This window comes from Salmo salar, chromosome ssa05 (genome assembly GCF_905237065.1).
Source record: "Salmo salar chromosome ssa05, Ssal_v3.1, whole genome shotgun sequence".
Taxonomy (NCBI): Eukaryota; Metazoa; Chordata; class Actinopteri; order Salmoniformes; family Salmonidae; genus Salmo; species Salmo salar.
In genome coordinates, this window is record NC_059446.1 from 76,864,406 (window position 1) to 76,881,335 (window position 16,930).

At 45.6% G+C, this 16,930-nt stretch overlaps 1 protein-coding gene across 3 annotated transcripts; it reads left to right on the top strand.

Moving 5' to 3' along the window:
* The first annotated feature begins 242 nt into the window (after nt 1-242).
* Nucleotides 243-16,873, top strand: LOC106575377 (otoancorin). Of its 3 annotated transcripts, none has more exons than XM_045718959.1 (29): nt 243-342; nt 1,555-1,629; nt 1,812-1,924; nt 3,375-3,396; nt 3,599-3,641; nt 3,820-3,994; nt 4,255-4,323; nt 4,792-4,985; nt 5,151-5,461; nt 6,653-6,771; nt 6,904-7,046; nt 7,558-7,666; nt 7,857-8,081; nt 8,453-8,614; nt 9,130-9,270; nt 9,350-9,405; nt 9,548-9,668; nt 11,308-11,426; nt 11,824-11,959; nt 12,458-12,651; nt 12,752-12,842; nt 13,034-13,205; nt 13,336-13,526; nt 13,736-13,888; nt 14,013-14,155; nt 14,223-14,359; nt 14,508-14,605; nt 15,564-15,756; nt 16,336-16,873. In XM_045718959.1, exons 2-29 carry the CDS (start codon nt 1,572-1,574, stop codon nt 16,416-16,418), a joined length of 3,771 nt encoding a protein of 1,256 aa, XP_045574915.1. In that variant the 5' UTR covers nt 243-342; nt 1,555-1,571; the 3' UTR covers nt 16,419-16,873. The 3 variants fall into 3 exon arrangements, with proteins under 3 accessions (XP_045574915.1, XP_045574916.1, XP_045574914.1); XM_045718960.1 differs by having other exon boundaries at nt 253-342; nt 16,339-16,873; XM_045718958.1 differs by having other exon boundaries at nt 254-342; nt 1,552-1,629.
* Nucleotides 16,874-16,930: the final 57 nt, after the last annotated feature.

A 16,930-nucleotide genomic window follows, 5' to 3' on the forward strand; every position in this document is an offset into this window, starting at 1 on the left:
ATTACGTAAAAGAGATTTTAAGCCTTTTTCCAAGACACAAAACATTTATTCTCTGAGAATGTATTTCTCTCTGATATAGTATGATAATGATGATCTTTGACATAAAATGACTGTGAACTAAGGCCTGATTACTGTAACATGGCCAACATAGCATTCCCACACACAATACTGTGGGCTTGTATGAGACACACACACACAGAGCGTATGCACCTGGTCTGACACCTTTACAGGTAACCTCCCAGGAGGGAGGGAGGGAGGGAGAGAGGACACATACACTCTTCTCCTGCTGAACATACTGCTGTTACATACTCTACTCTACATCCAACAAGAAAACACCATTCAGTAAGTACATTTATATTTGGTTTGGTTGTGGACTCCATTATGGTTAGAACTGTGTTGGTTGTGGACTCCATTATGGTTAGAACTGTGTTGGTTGTGGACTCCATTATGGTTAGAACTGTGTTGGTTGTGGCCTCCATTATGGTTAGAACTGTGTTGGTTGTGGACTCCATTATGGGTAGAACTGTGTTGGTTGTGTGTTGTTGCTCTGTCAATTGCATCATTATCTAATAAGGATTTGACAGTGTGTTGCTTTTTATATTTTGAAGTAAACAATTATCTGTCTCACAGAAGAAGGATATTTATAATACTTTAAAAAAGCCACCATTTTCAATCAATGAATAGTTAATCTATGAAAAATGCATCACTAATGTTCAAGGACAGAGTATTAAAAATGGACTAATGAACTAATTCAAATGAATAAGATATTCAGAATAGACTGGAGTGTATTTAGAGGAGACAGTCCCAGGAATTTGTAACCAATGTATATTCATATAGTGAAATAATTGTGTGATTGGTGATTATGACCATAAACCCCAGAATCCCCACGCTCAGACAGGCAGATTGCATGACACACCTCAAGGCCAAACCCAAATGAGAAGTCAAATCTTCGGAAGCCATGCCAATGACTTAGAGAGGAAAGTCTTTTACAGAAGTGATGATAGGAAAGCAGTGGTTTTGAAAGAGAGACATGGAAAGAGAGGAGGAGAGAGAGAGAGAGAGAGAGAGAGAGAGAGAGAGAGAGGGAGTGGAGGGAAGAGGGAGAGAGAGGAGGAAAAGAGTACGGTAGAAAGGCAAATATAACCGAGAGAAAGATAGAGAGATGGAGAAAGAGCGTGACATAACACATCAATTAAAGTGCATGTTTTTCTCAGCATGTTTTCCTTTACCCCCAGTGGGCTATATCCATGGGGCAGGTAACTAGGTGGGTAACTAGGGCGGTAGCTAGGCAGCTGTGAGCTCACAGCCTCAGAGGAGGAAGCCTTAAAGAATATACCCTAGTATCCCTGAGACCTGGCTCACATGGAGACACGTTGTCCAGCTGACATTTTTCCGACAATAAAAGTTGTCTTTTACTGAGAACGAAGGGATGCACAATAGATAGAAACAATATTAGAATTACGTTTAGTGAAAGGTGGGAAATTAAAATGATTCCACGTTTAGAATTGATGTTTACAATGGCTGACATCACCTCTCTCCTCCTCTTTAAAGCAGAGGTGGACTGTTCCACCATGGCTTCACCAGGGGAGAAGGCTCTCCTCCTCCTCTTCCTAGTCCATGCAGTCTCAGGTAAGCAGCAAACGCACCAGGCCTAATCCTCTTCCATTTTGCAACAGTGGATCATTCCTAAATTACATTTAGATCCAAACAGGAAACAAGTGTAGCATACACACATAACATGTTGACAGTTTGTGGACGTGTGCGTGTCCGTGCTCATGCGTGTGTCTGTGTATGCGATATTCCCCTCTCAGCCCTCTACCCAGATACAATGCCACCGATGTCTCCCATGATGCTTAACCCTGACCCCGCGACCCCAGGCTTCCCATCTCCACCCGCTCGCTTCCAAGACATGGCCAAGAAACTGGTAATCAATCAAACAATCAGTCAATCAATCAACCAATCAATCAATAGTCTATGGCCTGCCTTACCTGACCAGGTGACCTCCCTCACCAGAGGTGTCTGTAAACTGTGACCACAATACACAGAACCATGTGACTGGATGATCTATTTTCCTGCTTTCCCCTGAAGGACACATACTACTCCCTCCACCTGGATCAAACACACACCTCTGGGTGATATTACTGCAGTACTGATCAAACACACACCTCTGGGTGATGTTACTGCAGTACTGATCAAACACACACCTCTGGGTGATGTTACTACAGTACTGATCAAACACACACCTCTGGGTGATGTTACTACAGTACTGATCAAACACACACCTCTGGGTGATGTTACTACAGTACTGATCAAACACACACCTCTGGGTGATGTTACTGCAGTACTGATCAAACACACACCTCTGGGTGATGTTACTGCAGTACTGATCAGTACACACACCTCTGGGTGATGTTACTGCAGTACTGATCAGTACACACACCTCTGGGTGATGTTACTGCAGTACTGATCAGTACACACACCTCTGGGTGATGTTACTGCAGTACTGATCAGTACACACACCTCTGGGTGATGTTACTACAGTACTGATCAGTACACACACCTCTGGGTGATGTTACTGCAGTACTGATCAGTACACACACCTCTGGGTGATGTTACTGCAGTACTGATCAGTACACACACCTCTGGGTGATGTTACTGCAGTACTGATCAGTATACACACCTCTGGGTGATGTTACTGCAGTACTGATCAAACACACACCTCTGGGTGATGTTACTGCAGTACTGATCAAACACACACCTCTGGGTGATGTTACTACAGTACTGATCAAACACACACCTCTGGGTGATGTTACTGCAGTACTGATCAAACACACACCTCTGGGTGATGTTACTGCAGTACTGATCAAACACACACCTCTGGGTGATGTTACTACAGTACTGATCAGTACACACACCTCTGGGTGATGTTACTACAGTACTGATCAGTACACACACCTCTGGGTGATGTTACTGCAGTACTGATCAAACACACACCTCTGGGTGATGTTACTACAGTACTGATCAGTACACACACCTCTGGGTGATGTTACTGCAGTACTGATCAGTACACACACCTCTGGGTGATGTTACTGCAGTACTGATCAGTACACACACAGTTGGCCTATGTTGATGTTACAGTTACACCCTTCCCAGCTGTAGTTTAAGCCCTACACAAACTCCTTCACCTGCTATGTGTATTGTTACACCCTAGACTGGCAAGGCTGTCTCACACCTCACTGTAAAGTGGTATGACATTATACCTCAGTTTGTACTGTAGGTTACATGTAGATAGTCAATGAAGATACAACAGGTAGAAAGACATCAGTAAAAGTAACAGTTCCGTAGTTCATTCTGGTGTCCCTCTGTCCCCACAGATGATGAGATGCCTGCAAATGGGTGAGGACACAGCACATACCTCCTCTAACCTAGTAAACACAGAGGGTATCACTAATGTATCGTTGTAATAATATTGCTCATGAACAACATGCTGGAAACAGCACTACATTATTGTTGCATACATTAACACAGTTTGATAATGCTTATTACATCATCTTGTTTTTTCCTGTGTGTTTCTTAATGCATGGTTGCTATGCTACAGGACACCTGGTACCCATGACGATGGACAACCCCTTTAATAACAGGTAAGGTGACCCATGTGTGTGTGTGTGTGTGTGTGTGTGTGTGTGTGTGTGTGTGTGTGTGTGTGTGTGTGTGTGTGTGTGTGTGTGTGTGTGTGTGTGTGTGTGCAAATTAATGGATCTACAAGTTAGCCCCCCCTCTCGCTCTCTCTCACGCTCTTTCTCTTTCTCTCTCTATCAGTGGGGTGCAAATGGAAGACAGCATGTCTAGTCCCAACCCTCTCTCCCACTTCCACTCTCTCCTCACCTCCCTCTCTGCTGAGGAAACAGATACCTACTCAGACATGGACTCTGCTTCCCACTTCTATTTCCAGCCCAATGGCACCATGAAATACCCTGACTCTGATCGTGAATGGGTACCTCAACATTCATCTTCATTTACATAGCTAGATATATTCAAAATATGCAAATACACTGACAGTACTCTAGTCATACACCAGGAGTGTTGCAAACAATTATTTACATAATGAGGATTGTATCCATTTTAGACACAAAGGCCATATTTGGTCTTGTTTTATGTAAAGTTTTACAGTGGTTTTTATAACCTGTTTATTAAACTAAAAGGCATAAGATAATGACATATTTAATAAATGTTCCTCTATCTCTCTCTTTCTAGAACGTGACAGAGAGGATGTGGAACTGTTCCAGTCTACCAAGCTTCATTGAGCACATGAGGAACTCTTCGGTCAGTGTCACTCAAGCCCTCTCAGCCAATTACCAGCTGTTTTCAACAATACTGCATCTTCAGTCCTCCCACTAGTCGTGGTTTTGTCACGCCTGCTTCCGCTCCCCCTCCCTGGTGCTCGAGGGCGCCAGGCTACCTGTCCTTATACGCAACTGTTACCATCATTACATGCAGCTGCGCTCATTGGACTCACCTGGACTCCCTCACTTTGTTGATTGTCCCTGCATATATGTCTGCTCCTCTGTGTTGTTCCCTGTAGTAGCACTGTTTGTCGTGTCATATCTATGTCCAGACGCTGTTCTTGTTCCGCTGTGTGTCCGTCTATATTAAATGGTTCACTTCCTGTACCTGCTTCTCATCTCCTGCGTTGGGCGTGACAGGTTTAGCCCTAGCATGAGATTATAACCTGGCTTCAACAATGCTCCTGTTTTACTTCCCAAATGCAACATCTTTCTTTCTCTCTCTCAGGCTGGTCCCCAGTGCTTCCTGAGAGCGTTCATCGCCCCCCTCTCTTGGGTTGCCCTGATGATGAAGGGTGGGGACGACATGGAACCAGAGGATTATGGGAGGCTGGTGTGGGCTGCTAAGCCCCTCCTACAGAACATGCCCCCGCCTCAGATGACCCTGCCTCCCTGGATACAGAACCCCCACCTGGAAGAGATGTGAGTGGATGTGGGGCTGGTGTGTGTGTGTGTGTGTGTGTGTGTGTGTGTGTGTGTGTGTGTGTGTGTGTGTGTGTGTGTGTGTGTGTGTGTGTGTGTGTGTGTGTGTGTGTGTGTGTGTGTGTGTGTGTGTGTGTGTGTGGTAACAGTATGGTCTGGTTCCAGGATGAAGATGTTGGGAGAGGTGTTTGGGTCTCTCTCTGAGGAGCAGCGTGTTCAGATCAGAGAGTGGGCCAAGGAGCGGGTGGCCCAGAACAACTACAACTGCAGCCACACTGCTGCAGCCTGGCGCCCCAGACCTATACCAGAACAGAAACCAGCACCGACACACAGACCAGCACAGGAACCAGGACAGACACACAGACCAGCACAGGAACCAGGACAGACACCTAAACCAAAACAGGAGCCAGGACAGACACTCAGACCAGAAGTAGGACAGAACTGGCCTGCTAGACCACCACAGCCTGATATGACAGGTGAGAACCACCTCAGCACAGATAGAATATGTTACATTATTCATTATTATAATTAAACTAAATACTGATACAAATATGTTTAGTTGAGATTTTAGATGTTACAACAATCTTTGATTTATCAAGCTCTTAGAAACAGTCTTGTTATATACCTTATGACCCAAATACTAATGATTAATCTCTTCAAGTCAAACCGGGGAAAGAAAATGATAGATAGGATGAGAGGGACCCAAATCAAGAGGGGGAGAGAGGAAAGGAAAGAGGAGTAGAATGAGAACGAGAAGAAACCATTGAAAGGTGGGAAACCTCCTAAAGGAAAACCAAATGGAAAGAAATTATGAGAAAATACAGGAAACAAGCTTGGAAGAAGAGGAGAAGAGCAGGGAGGAAGGAGAGAAAGATACAAGCTAGAAAGGAGAGGAGAAGAGCAGGGAGGAAGGAGAGAAAGATACAAGCTGGAAAGGAGAGGAGAAGAGCATGGAGGAAGGAGAGAAAGATACAAGCTGGAAAGGAGAGGAGAAGAGCATGGAGGAAGGAGAGAAAGATACAAGCTGGAAAGGAGAAGACCGAAGCAGAGTGGAGGGAGGAAGAGGAGGAAGAGGAGGAGGCATGAAAAGGGACATAGATGCGGGAAGTAGGGATGCTGAGGGTGTTGCAGCACCTCCTGAAAAATCACCCCAAAACTAATTCCCGCGGCTATGAAAAGGGAGAGAGTGAGTTGTGTCCAAAGGACAGCGGAGAGGTGTGTGTTAATTCGAGACACAACACCTGATTTGCGTGTGTGTCACACAGATCTTCACTCTGCAGTGTGTTTATGTGTTTATTACATCTGCATGTGTGTGTTCAAGTAATACTGGGCCCTGCCTGTGTGTGTGTGTGTGTGTGTGTGTGTGTGTGTGTGTGTGTGTGTGTGTGTGTGTGTGTGTGTGTGTGTGTGTGTGTGTGTGTGTGTGTGTGTGTGTGTGTGTGTGTGTGTGTGTGTGTGTGTGTGTGTGTGTGTGTGTGTGTGTGTGTGTGTGTGTGTGTGTGTGTGTGCATGTGCATGTGTCTACTGAACACAACTCTGGTGACTACAACCACTGTTGTGACATCATGTGTGTGTTCAAGTACTACTCTGCCCTGTGTGTGTATGTGTGTGTGCCAACTGTGTGTGCCAACTGTGTGTGTGTGTTTGCCACCCTCCTCTCTCTCCAGTGATGCCCAGCCCCTGTCCTCCCAGGCTGGTGTGGCTGAAGATGGATGTGATGAAGATGATGGGGCCCTTCCTTTCCGGGCTGCCCATGGACGACATCCAAACCATCCCCAACGACCAGGTCTTTGTTTGTTGTTGTTCTCCCCACTCTGCTTTTTAATGGATCACATCAAACCTCACTGAGGCCCTCAAACAGATCACAGTCCCCTATTTTAATCTATCTGTTTTCCACACTATCTCTCTCTTTCCCTAGTTGTGTCAATTCTTCCATTTGCCCCAGTTCCCTTCCTCCTTCAGAGGGGTGGGGGGGCTCCCTCCTCTTCAGGGCAGAAAGATACTCCAGAAGATCCGAGAGTGTTCCCAGAAGAGAGATGACTTGGTGCAGAACCTGGACAGGTCTGTACGTGCCTGAGAGAAGGACTGGAGCAGTATCACCTGGACATCACAGGAGGCTGCTGAGGGGAGGACGGCTGATAATAATAGCTAGAATGGAGTGAATGGAAAGGTATCAAACACATAGAAACCATGTGTTTGAGTTCAATTCCATTCCATTCATTCCATTCCAGCCATTACTATGAGCCCATCCTCCCCAATTAAGATGCCACCAACCTCCTGTGCTGGACATGCAAATTACCATTCATTTTGCTAATTGTTCAGACCATCCTGTAGTTACATAATTACTTTACTAAACAAAATATGTATTGACGGTTAGATTAGCATTTTTCCTGAATTAGCCAGATCTACAGTACATTTACCTTGACCATGAGCGAGTGCTTAGTCACAGAAATGTGACAAATAAACAAGAAAGGAGAGTTCAGAACAGATGTTGGATGACTTACCAAACACAGTACTGAATAGCCAGTAGGGTATTTTACTTAACTCTGACCTCTGACCCTTTCCTATCCAGACTAGGCTCGCTGGCATGTTTCTATGACGACGCCCCAACCCTAAACTCCTCCATGAGCCGGCTCCTCCTCTCTCAACTCGACGACTGTAGCAACTCTGGAGTCAACAAGGTATCCCCCCAATCTCTCTCTCTCACTCTTTCCAAAGTTGTTGTAGTTTATAGTTTATAACTCAGGAATCACTAAAGTAGGGGTTTTACAGAGAACAATTATGGGAATAATCTGTGGTGTTTATTTTTAACCCTCCTCTTCCTCCCACATCTCCCCTCCACTTCCTCTCCCCTCCTCCTCCGGCTTCCAGCTGAAGAAGAAGCTCGTCAACACTGTGATGTCATCATCTGTGGATGATTCCAGTCCTGAGCTGCTGCGTGCGCTGGGTCCCGGTGTTACACTGCTTTCCCCTTTCCATCTCTCCCAGTTCTCCCCCGACGCCCTCAAGGACACCCTGATGTCACTGGGGTCAGAGGTGAAGTGGGGTCTGACCCAGGCCAAAACACTGGCCAATAAACTACTGCAGGGGAAGCAGGTGAGAGAGGTGTTACTCTTATCAATATGTCTTTGTCTCAGTCAGTACTATTAACAGGCTTCTTAACTGGAATGTTTAGGTGATCCTCTTCTATTGCATGAGGGGCCGAGTTAGGAACTAATGGTCAAATAGAGAGCAGCTCTAAAAACTCTCATTTCTGTATCTGTACTCTTCCTTCTTCCCTTCCTCCCTCTTTCTTTCTCTCTCTCTCTCTCTCTCTCTCTCTCTCTCTCTCTCTCTTCCTCTCTCTATCCCTCCCTCCCCCCCTCTCTCTCTCCCTCCCCCTCTCTCTCTCTCTCTTTCTCTCTCTCTCTCTCTCTCTCTCTCTCTCTCTCTCTCTCTCTCTCTCTCTCTCTCTCTCTCTCTCTCAGGAGGTGTCTGGTAAAGAGTTAATGTCTCTGGGTTCAGCTGTGACGGGCGTGGCCTCCTCTGTCCTCAGGAAGGTCAAATCCCAGGGGCTTCTGGGTAATGAGGGTCTGGACATGATGAGTCAAAAGATGACCAGTCTACAGAGAAAAGCATTGTTGGAGGGGGTGAGAGGGGAAGGGAGGGGTGAGAGGGGAAGGGAGGGTGAGAGGGGAAGGAGGGGTGAGAGGGGAAGGGAGGGGTGAGAGGGGAAGGGAGGGGTGAGAGGGGAAGGGAGGGGTGAGAGGGGAAGGGAGGGGGAGGGGTGAGAGGGGAAGGGAGGGGTGAGAGGGGAAGGGAGGGGTGAGAGGGGAAGGGAGGGGTGAGAGGGGAAGGGAGGGGTGAGAGGGGAAGGGAGGGGTGAGAGGGGAAGGGAGGGGTGAGAGGGGAAGGGAGGGGTGAGAGGGGAAGGGAGGGGTGAGAGGGGAAGGGAGGGGTGAGAGGGGAAGGGAGGGGTGAGAGGGGAAGGGAGGGAGAAGTCATAGAAGAAAAGTAGATGTGCAGCAAAGATGGTTCAGGTTGATCCTAAAGTTGTGTGTGTGTGTGTGTGTGTGTGTGTGTGTGTGTGTGTGTGTGTGTGTGTGTGTGTGTGTGTGTGTGTGTGTGTGTGTGTGTGTGTGTGTGTGTGTGTGTGTGTGTTTAGCTGCTTGGGGATGTGAATGCCTCAGAGCTGATCCAGAAAGTCCCTGCCTCTCTGCTGTCCAGCCTATCCCTGACCACCCTGGACAAGGCTAACCTGACCTCCCTCGACCAACTGGAGGGCAAGCAATGGACACGTGCACAGGTGTGTGTGTCTCTTCTGAACGCAACTCTGGGGACTACGGCCACTGGTGTGACATTACACACTGTTCTCTGTCTTGCAGTCGGCCTTTCTGGTCAGAAATATCCTAGGCAAGAAGATGACACTTACAGACATGCGGTGAGAACACACACATCCAGTTTTTAATGGTACTGATGATGAGGATGATGATGATAAGCAAGGTAGTTGCTCCTGTAAGTCGCTCTGGATAAGAGCGTCTGCCTAATGACTACAATGTAAATGATGATGATGATGATGACAGGAAGCTGGGCTCGGCGATGCAGGGCGTGGCCTGTGAGATGATTGAAAAGGTGGCTGAAAGTGGCGTCATGGAGATGGCCCAAGCTGTGACAGAGACTCCACGCTGGCTCTCTAAGACACAGGTACACACACGCACACATATACACACATACACACATACACACACACACACACAAGTCATGACTGCAACTCCTACTATTCTGTATGTAAATCTGTGACAACTGATAGGTTACATTAGGTTACATTATGAATGGAGTAGCGCTCATTAAATATCATATGAATTAGAGGACGTATAGTATCATACATCTCATACAATAGCATACGAATTGGATGATGTAAGTTATTATACATCTTGGAGGACTGATATGTATTTCTCTGAGACCAGGGTGCTTGTTGCATCATAACAGCGAAGGAGAATTACGTTCGTGGTTAGGTGAACTAACAACAAAGGTTAGGATAATTTGCATAGCCTGTTAGGTGAATTGGGTCAAGTTTAGAATAAGGGTTAGGGGAAGGGTTAGCTAATTAAGTGATAATGCCTGATAAAACAGTGTTTGGAGGATATATTGGCACGGGTGTTGTTAGGCCCGTGACAAAGTCGAGGGCCGGCAAACTGTGCCAATATATCCTCCAAACACCGGCTTCTCTGGCATTATCACTTTTATACACCGGGTTACAAACATATTCAAACAATGATTGACATATTTTCATTAAAAAACGTTATTTTGATTCATTTATTTATACTATTTCATGCTTCCACAAGATATAGTCCGGACACAAATCTAGGGTTGCAAACAGAATAATAGCAAAGTAGCTTCATTTGCATTTGTTTAAGCTGTTTTCTAGTGACATTTATTTGGATACATCCATAACAATGAGCTAATGATGCGTGATTTTGCATGGCATAGAAAATGTGCTCACTCCTCAGGACACTGTTGTTCAGAGGAGCTAGCTAACACAATCACTTCAAACGGAAGCTGGAAAGACTGCAAACTAGCTGCTCTTCGTTTCGTTTGACCGTTTTGCAATTTACATTTCTTTGTATATATCCATGAAAATGATGCCAGCTGATTCATGATTTCGACTGGCTGAGAAACACTGCTTGTCTGTCTCGTCCCGACACGTTCATTACTATGGGACAGCTGGAGATCCAATTTGAATATTGAAACAATGTTGCAAATGTCGGAGAGACCGATAGCAAGGTTTATACAAATCTCCACTGTTGAAAACTAAACACTGTCTAAAAGAAATGTCTAGATGTCTAGAGATAATGTCTAGATGCACTTTATAGTGGAGATCAAGTTTATAAATTGCTTGGCTGGGCTGATGAGACAGTGGATTGCACAGTCAGATGAAACGGAGTAAATAGGCATTTTAATGTCATAGATTTAGCCGGTGGTAATTTATGGAATAGACACCGGCTGGAATGCGATTTTAACCAATCAGCATTCAGGATTAGACCCACCCGTTGTATAAAAAGCTACAATTGCCCCCAACACGACTCAAACACGCAACCTTTGGATTGTTAGATGGTCGCGGATTACACCCACTCATCCTCTCCGACCAACCTCCCTAAATTATCTTCTGTCTAAAGTAACTAGGCCATTAGTAGATATCATACGTCTTGGAGATGCTCAGAAATACATACAAGTTTGTTTCATATAGCTCTGAGGTCAGGCTGGTTATTACATGCTTAGGGGCTATTTTTACATTGATTTTGAGACACTCTTTTATCTCCCGCCCTCTCACTTTGTCTGTCAGGTGTGCTGTACTGCACAGAGTCTGTTTGCAGGTTTGGAGAAAAAGAGAGCAGGCTACTTCAACAACATCACAGACACAGAGCTGGAGGAGATCCCCACCCTGCTGCTGCTTCACCTGCCGTGATTACACACACACACACTGGCAGATTTTGCTGTGTTTCAGGGGTTTCAATTGAAATCGTCACCAGCTGTCCAGGGGGCCACACTGACCCATTGTTTTTATGCAAATGATTTTTTTGTTAAAGTGTATACCCTATATATTTCAGAATTTCCTGAAATTAAAAACATACATGAAATAAATATTTTTAATTGTGGGATAATAAATTAAGAATAAATCAGCAGGTAATGTCTGTGGAAAAATTGCTCTTTTGGGGGTGACGCACACTTACACACACATATTCACTCTCTCTCTCTCTCTCTGTCTCTCTCTCTCTCTCTCTCTCTCTGTCTCTCTCTCTCTCTCTGTCTCTCTCTCTCTCTCTCTCTCTCTCTCTCTCTCTCTCTCTCTCTCTCTCAGGGCTGAGAAGATAGCCAGTCTACCTGCCTCTGTATGTGCTGTGTTCATGAAGAAGATGAAAGAGGCCAACCTGAGTTCTTTGCCTCTCACCTCTCGCTCTCGCCCCACACTGACCAACAGAGCCCTGAACTGCCTGGTAAACACACAACCCTAACCATAACCCTACAGATGTAGGGTCTTCATTTGGTCACTCTATTGTTGCTGAGACCGTAGGAATGCAAACTTGTAGTGTATTCAAGGTTTAAAAGGGCTTCTAAGTTTATCATTTCTACTTTAAAATGTCAGACTTGATTTGCCATAACAATATTTTTTATCAATCCCAGCAACAAAAAATGATATTGATTATAATCCACATAATAATTCATATTTCCTGTTGCTGCAGGATTATTTTCCTACTGTAGCAGACGGGCTCAAATTAAGATCGTACATGTGTAGCTTCATGTCCACATCCTAGTTCAACCTTAACCCTAAACTTAGTGTAAATCACACACACACACACACACACACACACACACACACACACACACACACACACACACACACACACACACACACACACACACACACACACACACACACACACACACATATACTGCAATGAGTGATAGAGAACGGTGCACCCCTGTGTCCCCAGGGGAGGAACATGTCAAAGTTGTCCAGTGAGGAGGTGTTGAGTCTGGGGTCGCTGCTGTGTGAGTTGGCCCCCTCTCAGATGTCCCTCCTGGCCCCTGAGATCCTCAACTCCACCTTGCAGGCCCTGGCCTCCTGCAAACAGATTCCTCCACGCCACTGGAGGGCGCTCTTCCAGCTGCTCAATGATACATACGGGTACGAACAAGCACATCCTCTCACCTTTCTAGATAGAACTGCTACTGCCAAAATAACATTTGACAAATATACAATTATTATTGTTTCTCTCCTCTGAAAGTGACCCGTCTGATTGGACGGCTGACACCATCAAATCCCTGGGTCCTCTCCTCCTGTGGGATGATTCTGCTGTCCGCTCACTGCGCTTTAAGGTCAGTGACTCTCTATCACCATCATCTCCTTGACAACCACATATGAAAGGCCCTTGAATAGTCTCTCCCTGATGTTGTCTACGCTTGTGAAAAAAAGAAAGCTTTCATAATCCAAAATGTTTCTGTGAATTTCAAAAAATTAAGATAACCTCTGCACTTTTACTTTCTACCCTGGCTTCTCCCCCCTCTAGTCGTGGCTGAAAGAGACTCTGTCTGACCTGATGGACAGCCTACCCAGCCCTCCGGTCCCTACCCCTCCTCAGGAGTTTAGTAGGGGTCCGGACCTCTCAGCCCTGCGATGGAAACTCTTCTCTCTCTCCACCTCCACATCTGAAGTAATGCCCATGCGCAGGAGGAGAGAAGGTGAGAGAGGAGAAACACACTGCACTAAGGTGCAGATAAGAATGTGTGTGGGATTATTTTGAATATGAACATGTTAAAGAGGTACATTACAATACATTTACCACAACCTCCCTGGACCCTCTCTCTCTAGTTCTCCCTCAGGGGGAGGCGGGCCTTACTGTGTCTCTGTTGGAGGAACTGAGCGGAGCCAATGTCTACTGGAGCCCAGCCCAGCTCTCCAAGATGGACGCCGCCACAATCACCGCTGCCGTGGAAACGCTGGGGGAGGTCCTTGATTACAGCGCCGAGCAACTAGTGGTGCTCAGAGAGAAGGCCATCCAGGTAGTTGGCCAGGCTCAGGCACAGATCAGTTTACCCTCTTCAAGTCTACAGGGGATTCCGAAACGTACCTTAGATCAGTGTCTTAATCTTGGGGCCATTTCATCCAACTCCACAGAAGTTAGAAGAATCTCGAGTGCAGGGGTGAGCATCTTCTTTTGTTCTGATGTTGAGTGTCTTTCTGAGCTGTGCTGTACTATATTGTACTACAGGCCTGGGGTCCAGTGTCAGGTTTGAATGAGAGCCAGGTGCTCCGGCTGGGCTGTGTCTCTCAGGGGTTCAACCTCACTGAGCTGCCCAGCCTCCCCTTCTCCTCCCTGGACACTCTGGAGACACTTTCCCGCTGCTCCTGGACACAACCACAGGTACTGTATATATGAATTTACACACACACACACACACACACACACACACACACACACACACACACACACACACACACAAACTAACTACTAGACTCTAATGATGGTCATGTCTGGTCCCTGGCAGAGGGAGGCTGTGTGGAGGGGTTTTGTGGAGCGTATTAATAAGACAGTGGGAGAACTGGGAGCTGTGGAGTTGGTGGGACTGGGCCAGTTCATCTGTGGTCTGAACACTGAGGAGACTGGTCAACTCAACACTGATGCCTTCAGGTCAGACATGGACAGTGTGTGTGTGTTTGCGTGAGCTTGTTTTATAATGTGTTATGTATCTCTATAGGGAGGCAGTACAGTCGGTGGGCGAGGTGCAGTGCCCCCTGGCAGTAACAGAGCTTCTGAAGCAGCGCGCCGTGGCTGTGTTTGGAGAACCACAGGGATGGACCGAGGCTCGGGTCAACTCTCTGGGCAACATCATGGGTCAGATACACTCCTCTGTTCCCCTCTTTCTCTCTCTCATGCTCTATGACGCTCTCTTATTTTGTGAAATACATTTTAAAATGTAAGCCATTTCTCATCCCTCCTCCCCCCTCTCTCTTTCTCTCTGCTTTATCTCACTTTTCTCCAGCTGGTTTGAGTTTGTCAGAGTTTCCTTCTCTCAGTCCCTCTGCCTTCTCATTCCTCAGTCCGACCAGCGTTCCCCTCATCCCCCCAGACCGCCTCGCTGTGAGTACACTCTCTCGCTGCCTGCCTCCCTCTATCAATTCAATTTCAATTTCAAATTAAGGGCTTTATTGGCATGGGTAACATGTTTACATTGCCAAAGCAAGTGAAATAGATAAACAATAGTGAAATAAACAATAAAAAATGAACAGTAAACATTTCACTTACAAAAATTCCAAAAGAATAAAGACATTTCAAATGTCATTATGTCTATATACAGTGTTGTAATGATATGCAAATAGTTAAAGTACAAAAGGGAAAATAAATCAACATATATGGGTTGTATTTACAATGGTGTTTGTTCTTCACTGGTTGACCTTTGCTTGTGGCAACAGGTCACAAATCTTGCTGCTGTGATGGCACACTATGGTATTTCACCCAGTAGATATGGGAGTTTATCAAAATTGGGTTTGTTTTCAAATTCTTCATGGATCTGTGTAATCTGAGGGAAATATGTCTCTAATGTGGTCATACATTTGGCAGGAGGTTAGGAAGTGCAGCTCAGTTTCCACCTCATTTTGTGGGCAGTGTGCACATAGCCTGTCTCCACTTGAGAGCCAGGTCTGCCTACGGTGGCCTTTCTCATTAGCAAGGCTATGCTCACTGAGTCTGTACCTGTACATAGTCAAAGATTTCCTTAATTTTGGGTAAGTCACGGTGGTCAGGTATTCTGCCACTGTGTCCTCTCTGTTTAGGGCCAAATAGCATTCTAGTTTGCCCTGTTTTTTTGTAAATTCTTTCCAATGTGATTATCTTTTTGTTTTCTCATGATTTGGTTGGGTCTAATTGTGTTGCTATCCTGGGGCTCTGCTTGTGAACAGAGCCCCAGAACCAGTTTGCTTAGGGGGCTCTTCTCTATCTCTGCTGTGTTCCACTGAGGTTTTGTAATGATTAGGTTTACGGGAAAAAAAATAGGTGACTTTGGAACCCAGCACTCCATACTCTTCTGATTTCTGATCAGGCACTTTCAACCAGCCAGTTGAAGGCCCTGGGTCCTGACAATGCTGCCATGGTAACCAAAGCACAGTGGGCGGTGCTGGGGGAGGTGCAACGGGCCGCTCTTGGCAATGCTCTGGGTGTGGCCTACGACCGTGTGGCCTATGACCGAGCAGAACCGACTACAAACCCACCCAGCAACCTGCCCCAACTCTCAGGTGAGTAGGAGAGAGGGGACTGGGAGGGGAAGAGATGAATGCTGTGTTCATAGCAAGTGGGAAACTCAGAAAATACTACTTGTAAAGTGTTCTAGTGATTTGAACTAGTTGAGAATGCCAATTGGCTAATGGCAAACAAGCTGAGCTCAGAGATTTCTTTTACTTTTTTTATTTAACTAGGTAAGTCAGTTAAGAACAAATTCTTATTTACAATGACTGCCTACCGGAAAATAGTGGTTTACCTGCCTTGTTCAGGGGCAGAACGACCTTGTCAGCTCGGGGATTCAATCCAGCAACCTTTCGGTAACTGGCCCAACGCTCTAACCAATAGGCTACCTGCCGCCCCATTATTGACAAGTGGATATATCCCAGTCATATGCTGGTAATTACAAATTTACGAGATGTTATGAACACAACAGGAGTGAGAGACGGAGATAGGTAGAGATAAAGGAATGCTCCTGTGGTCAGGTAAGAGAAAGATAAAGAGTTTATTAGACTATGAGGAAGAAACTGAAATGAAGATGGATAGGCCGGAGAGAGAGAGAGAGGTCAAGTGGCGTAATGCCTTTTTTTCTCCAGCAGGAGCATCTATGCTGGGAACTCTGGGAGTTGGAGTCTTTATGCAGCCCTTCTTGTTCCTACTGCTGGGGTTTGTCCTGTAGTGAGAAACTACACCTCCAATAGACACGCATGACATATGGAACTACTCATGCATGTGTTGAACAAGAATAGAGATTGTTAATATATATGGCATATTTTAACACATGTAACAGTAACAAATATAACTTGTATATCCTGCTTCTTATTTTACCTATTCTAGATTAAGCCAGAGCAGGTCTTGAGCACATCAAAGCAGATACAGATACCTGTGACAATGTAAAAGCACTTAAGATATTTTTATTCTATTTGTTAAAGAAATATGTATATCTTTCTATATCTTTGTTGCAATGGTGGGTCTCTTCTAGTAGGACAATGCTGGAACATGTAATGTGTGAGTCGGTGATCTGCATTGGTTATTTTCTGAGAGTTGGGATCATAAGACGAGGATTATGGGTGCTAACCCAGTGCTGACAGGATTGGAAGTGAAAGATGAACTTAATAAAAGATTATGAACCTACTATCACTTACTCTATGGATTGTTACGACTGACAGAAGCTCAAATGAGACTCAGAAT

Bases quoted from the DNA above. Each gene is read 5' to 3' on its own strand.
- LOC106575377 (XM_045718959.1), top strand. From the start codon at position 1,572: ATGGCTTCACCAGGGGAGAAGGCTCTCCTCCTCCTCTTCCTAGTCCAT. The intron at 1,630-1,811 runs GTAAGCAGCAAA...TTCCCCTCTCAG, and splicing joins CCTAGTCCATGCAGTCTCAG to CCCTCTACCCAGATACAATG. The intron at 5,462-6,652 runs GTGAGAACCACC...CTCTCTCTCCAG, and splicing joins ACCACAGCCTGATATGACAG to TGATGCCCAGCCCCTGTCCT.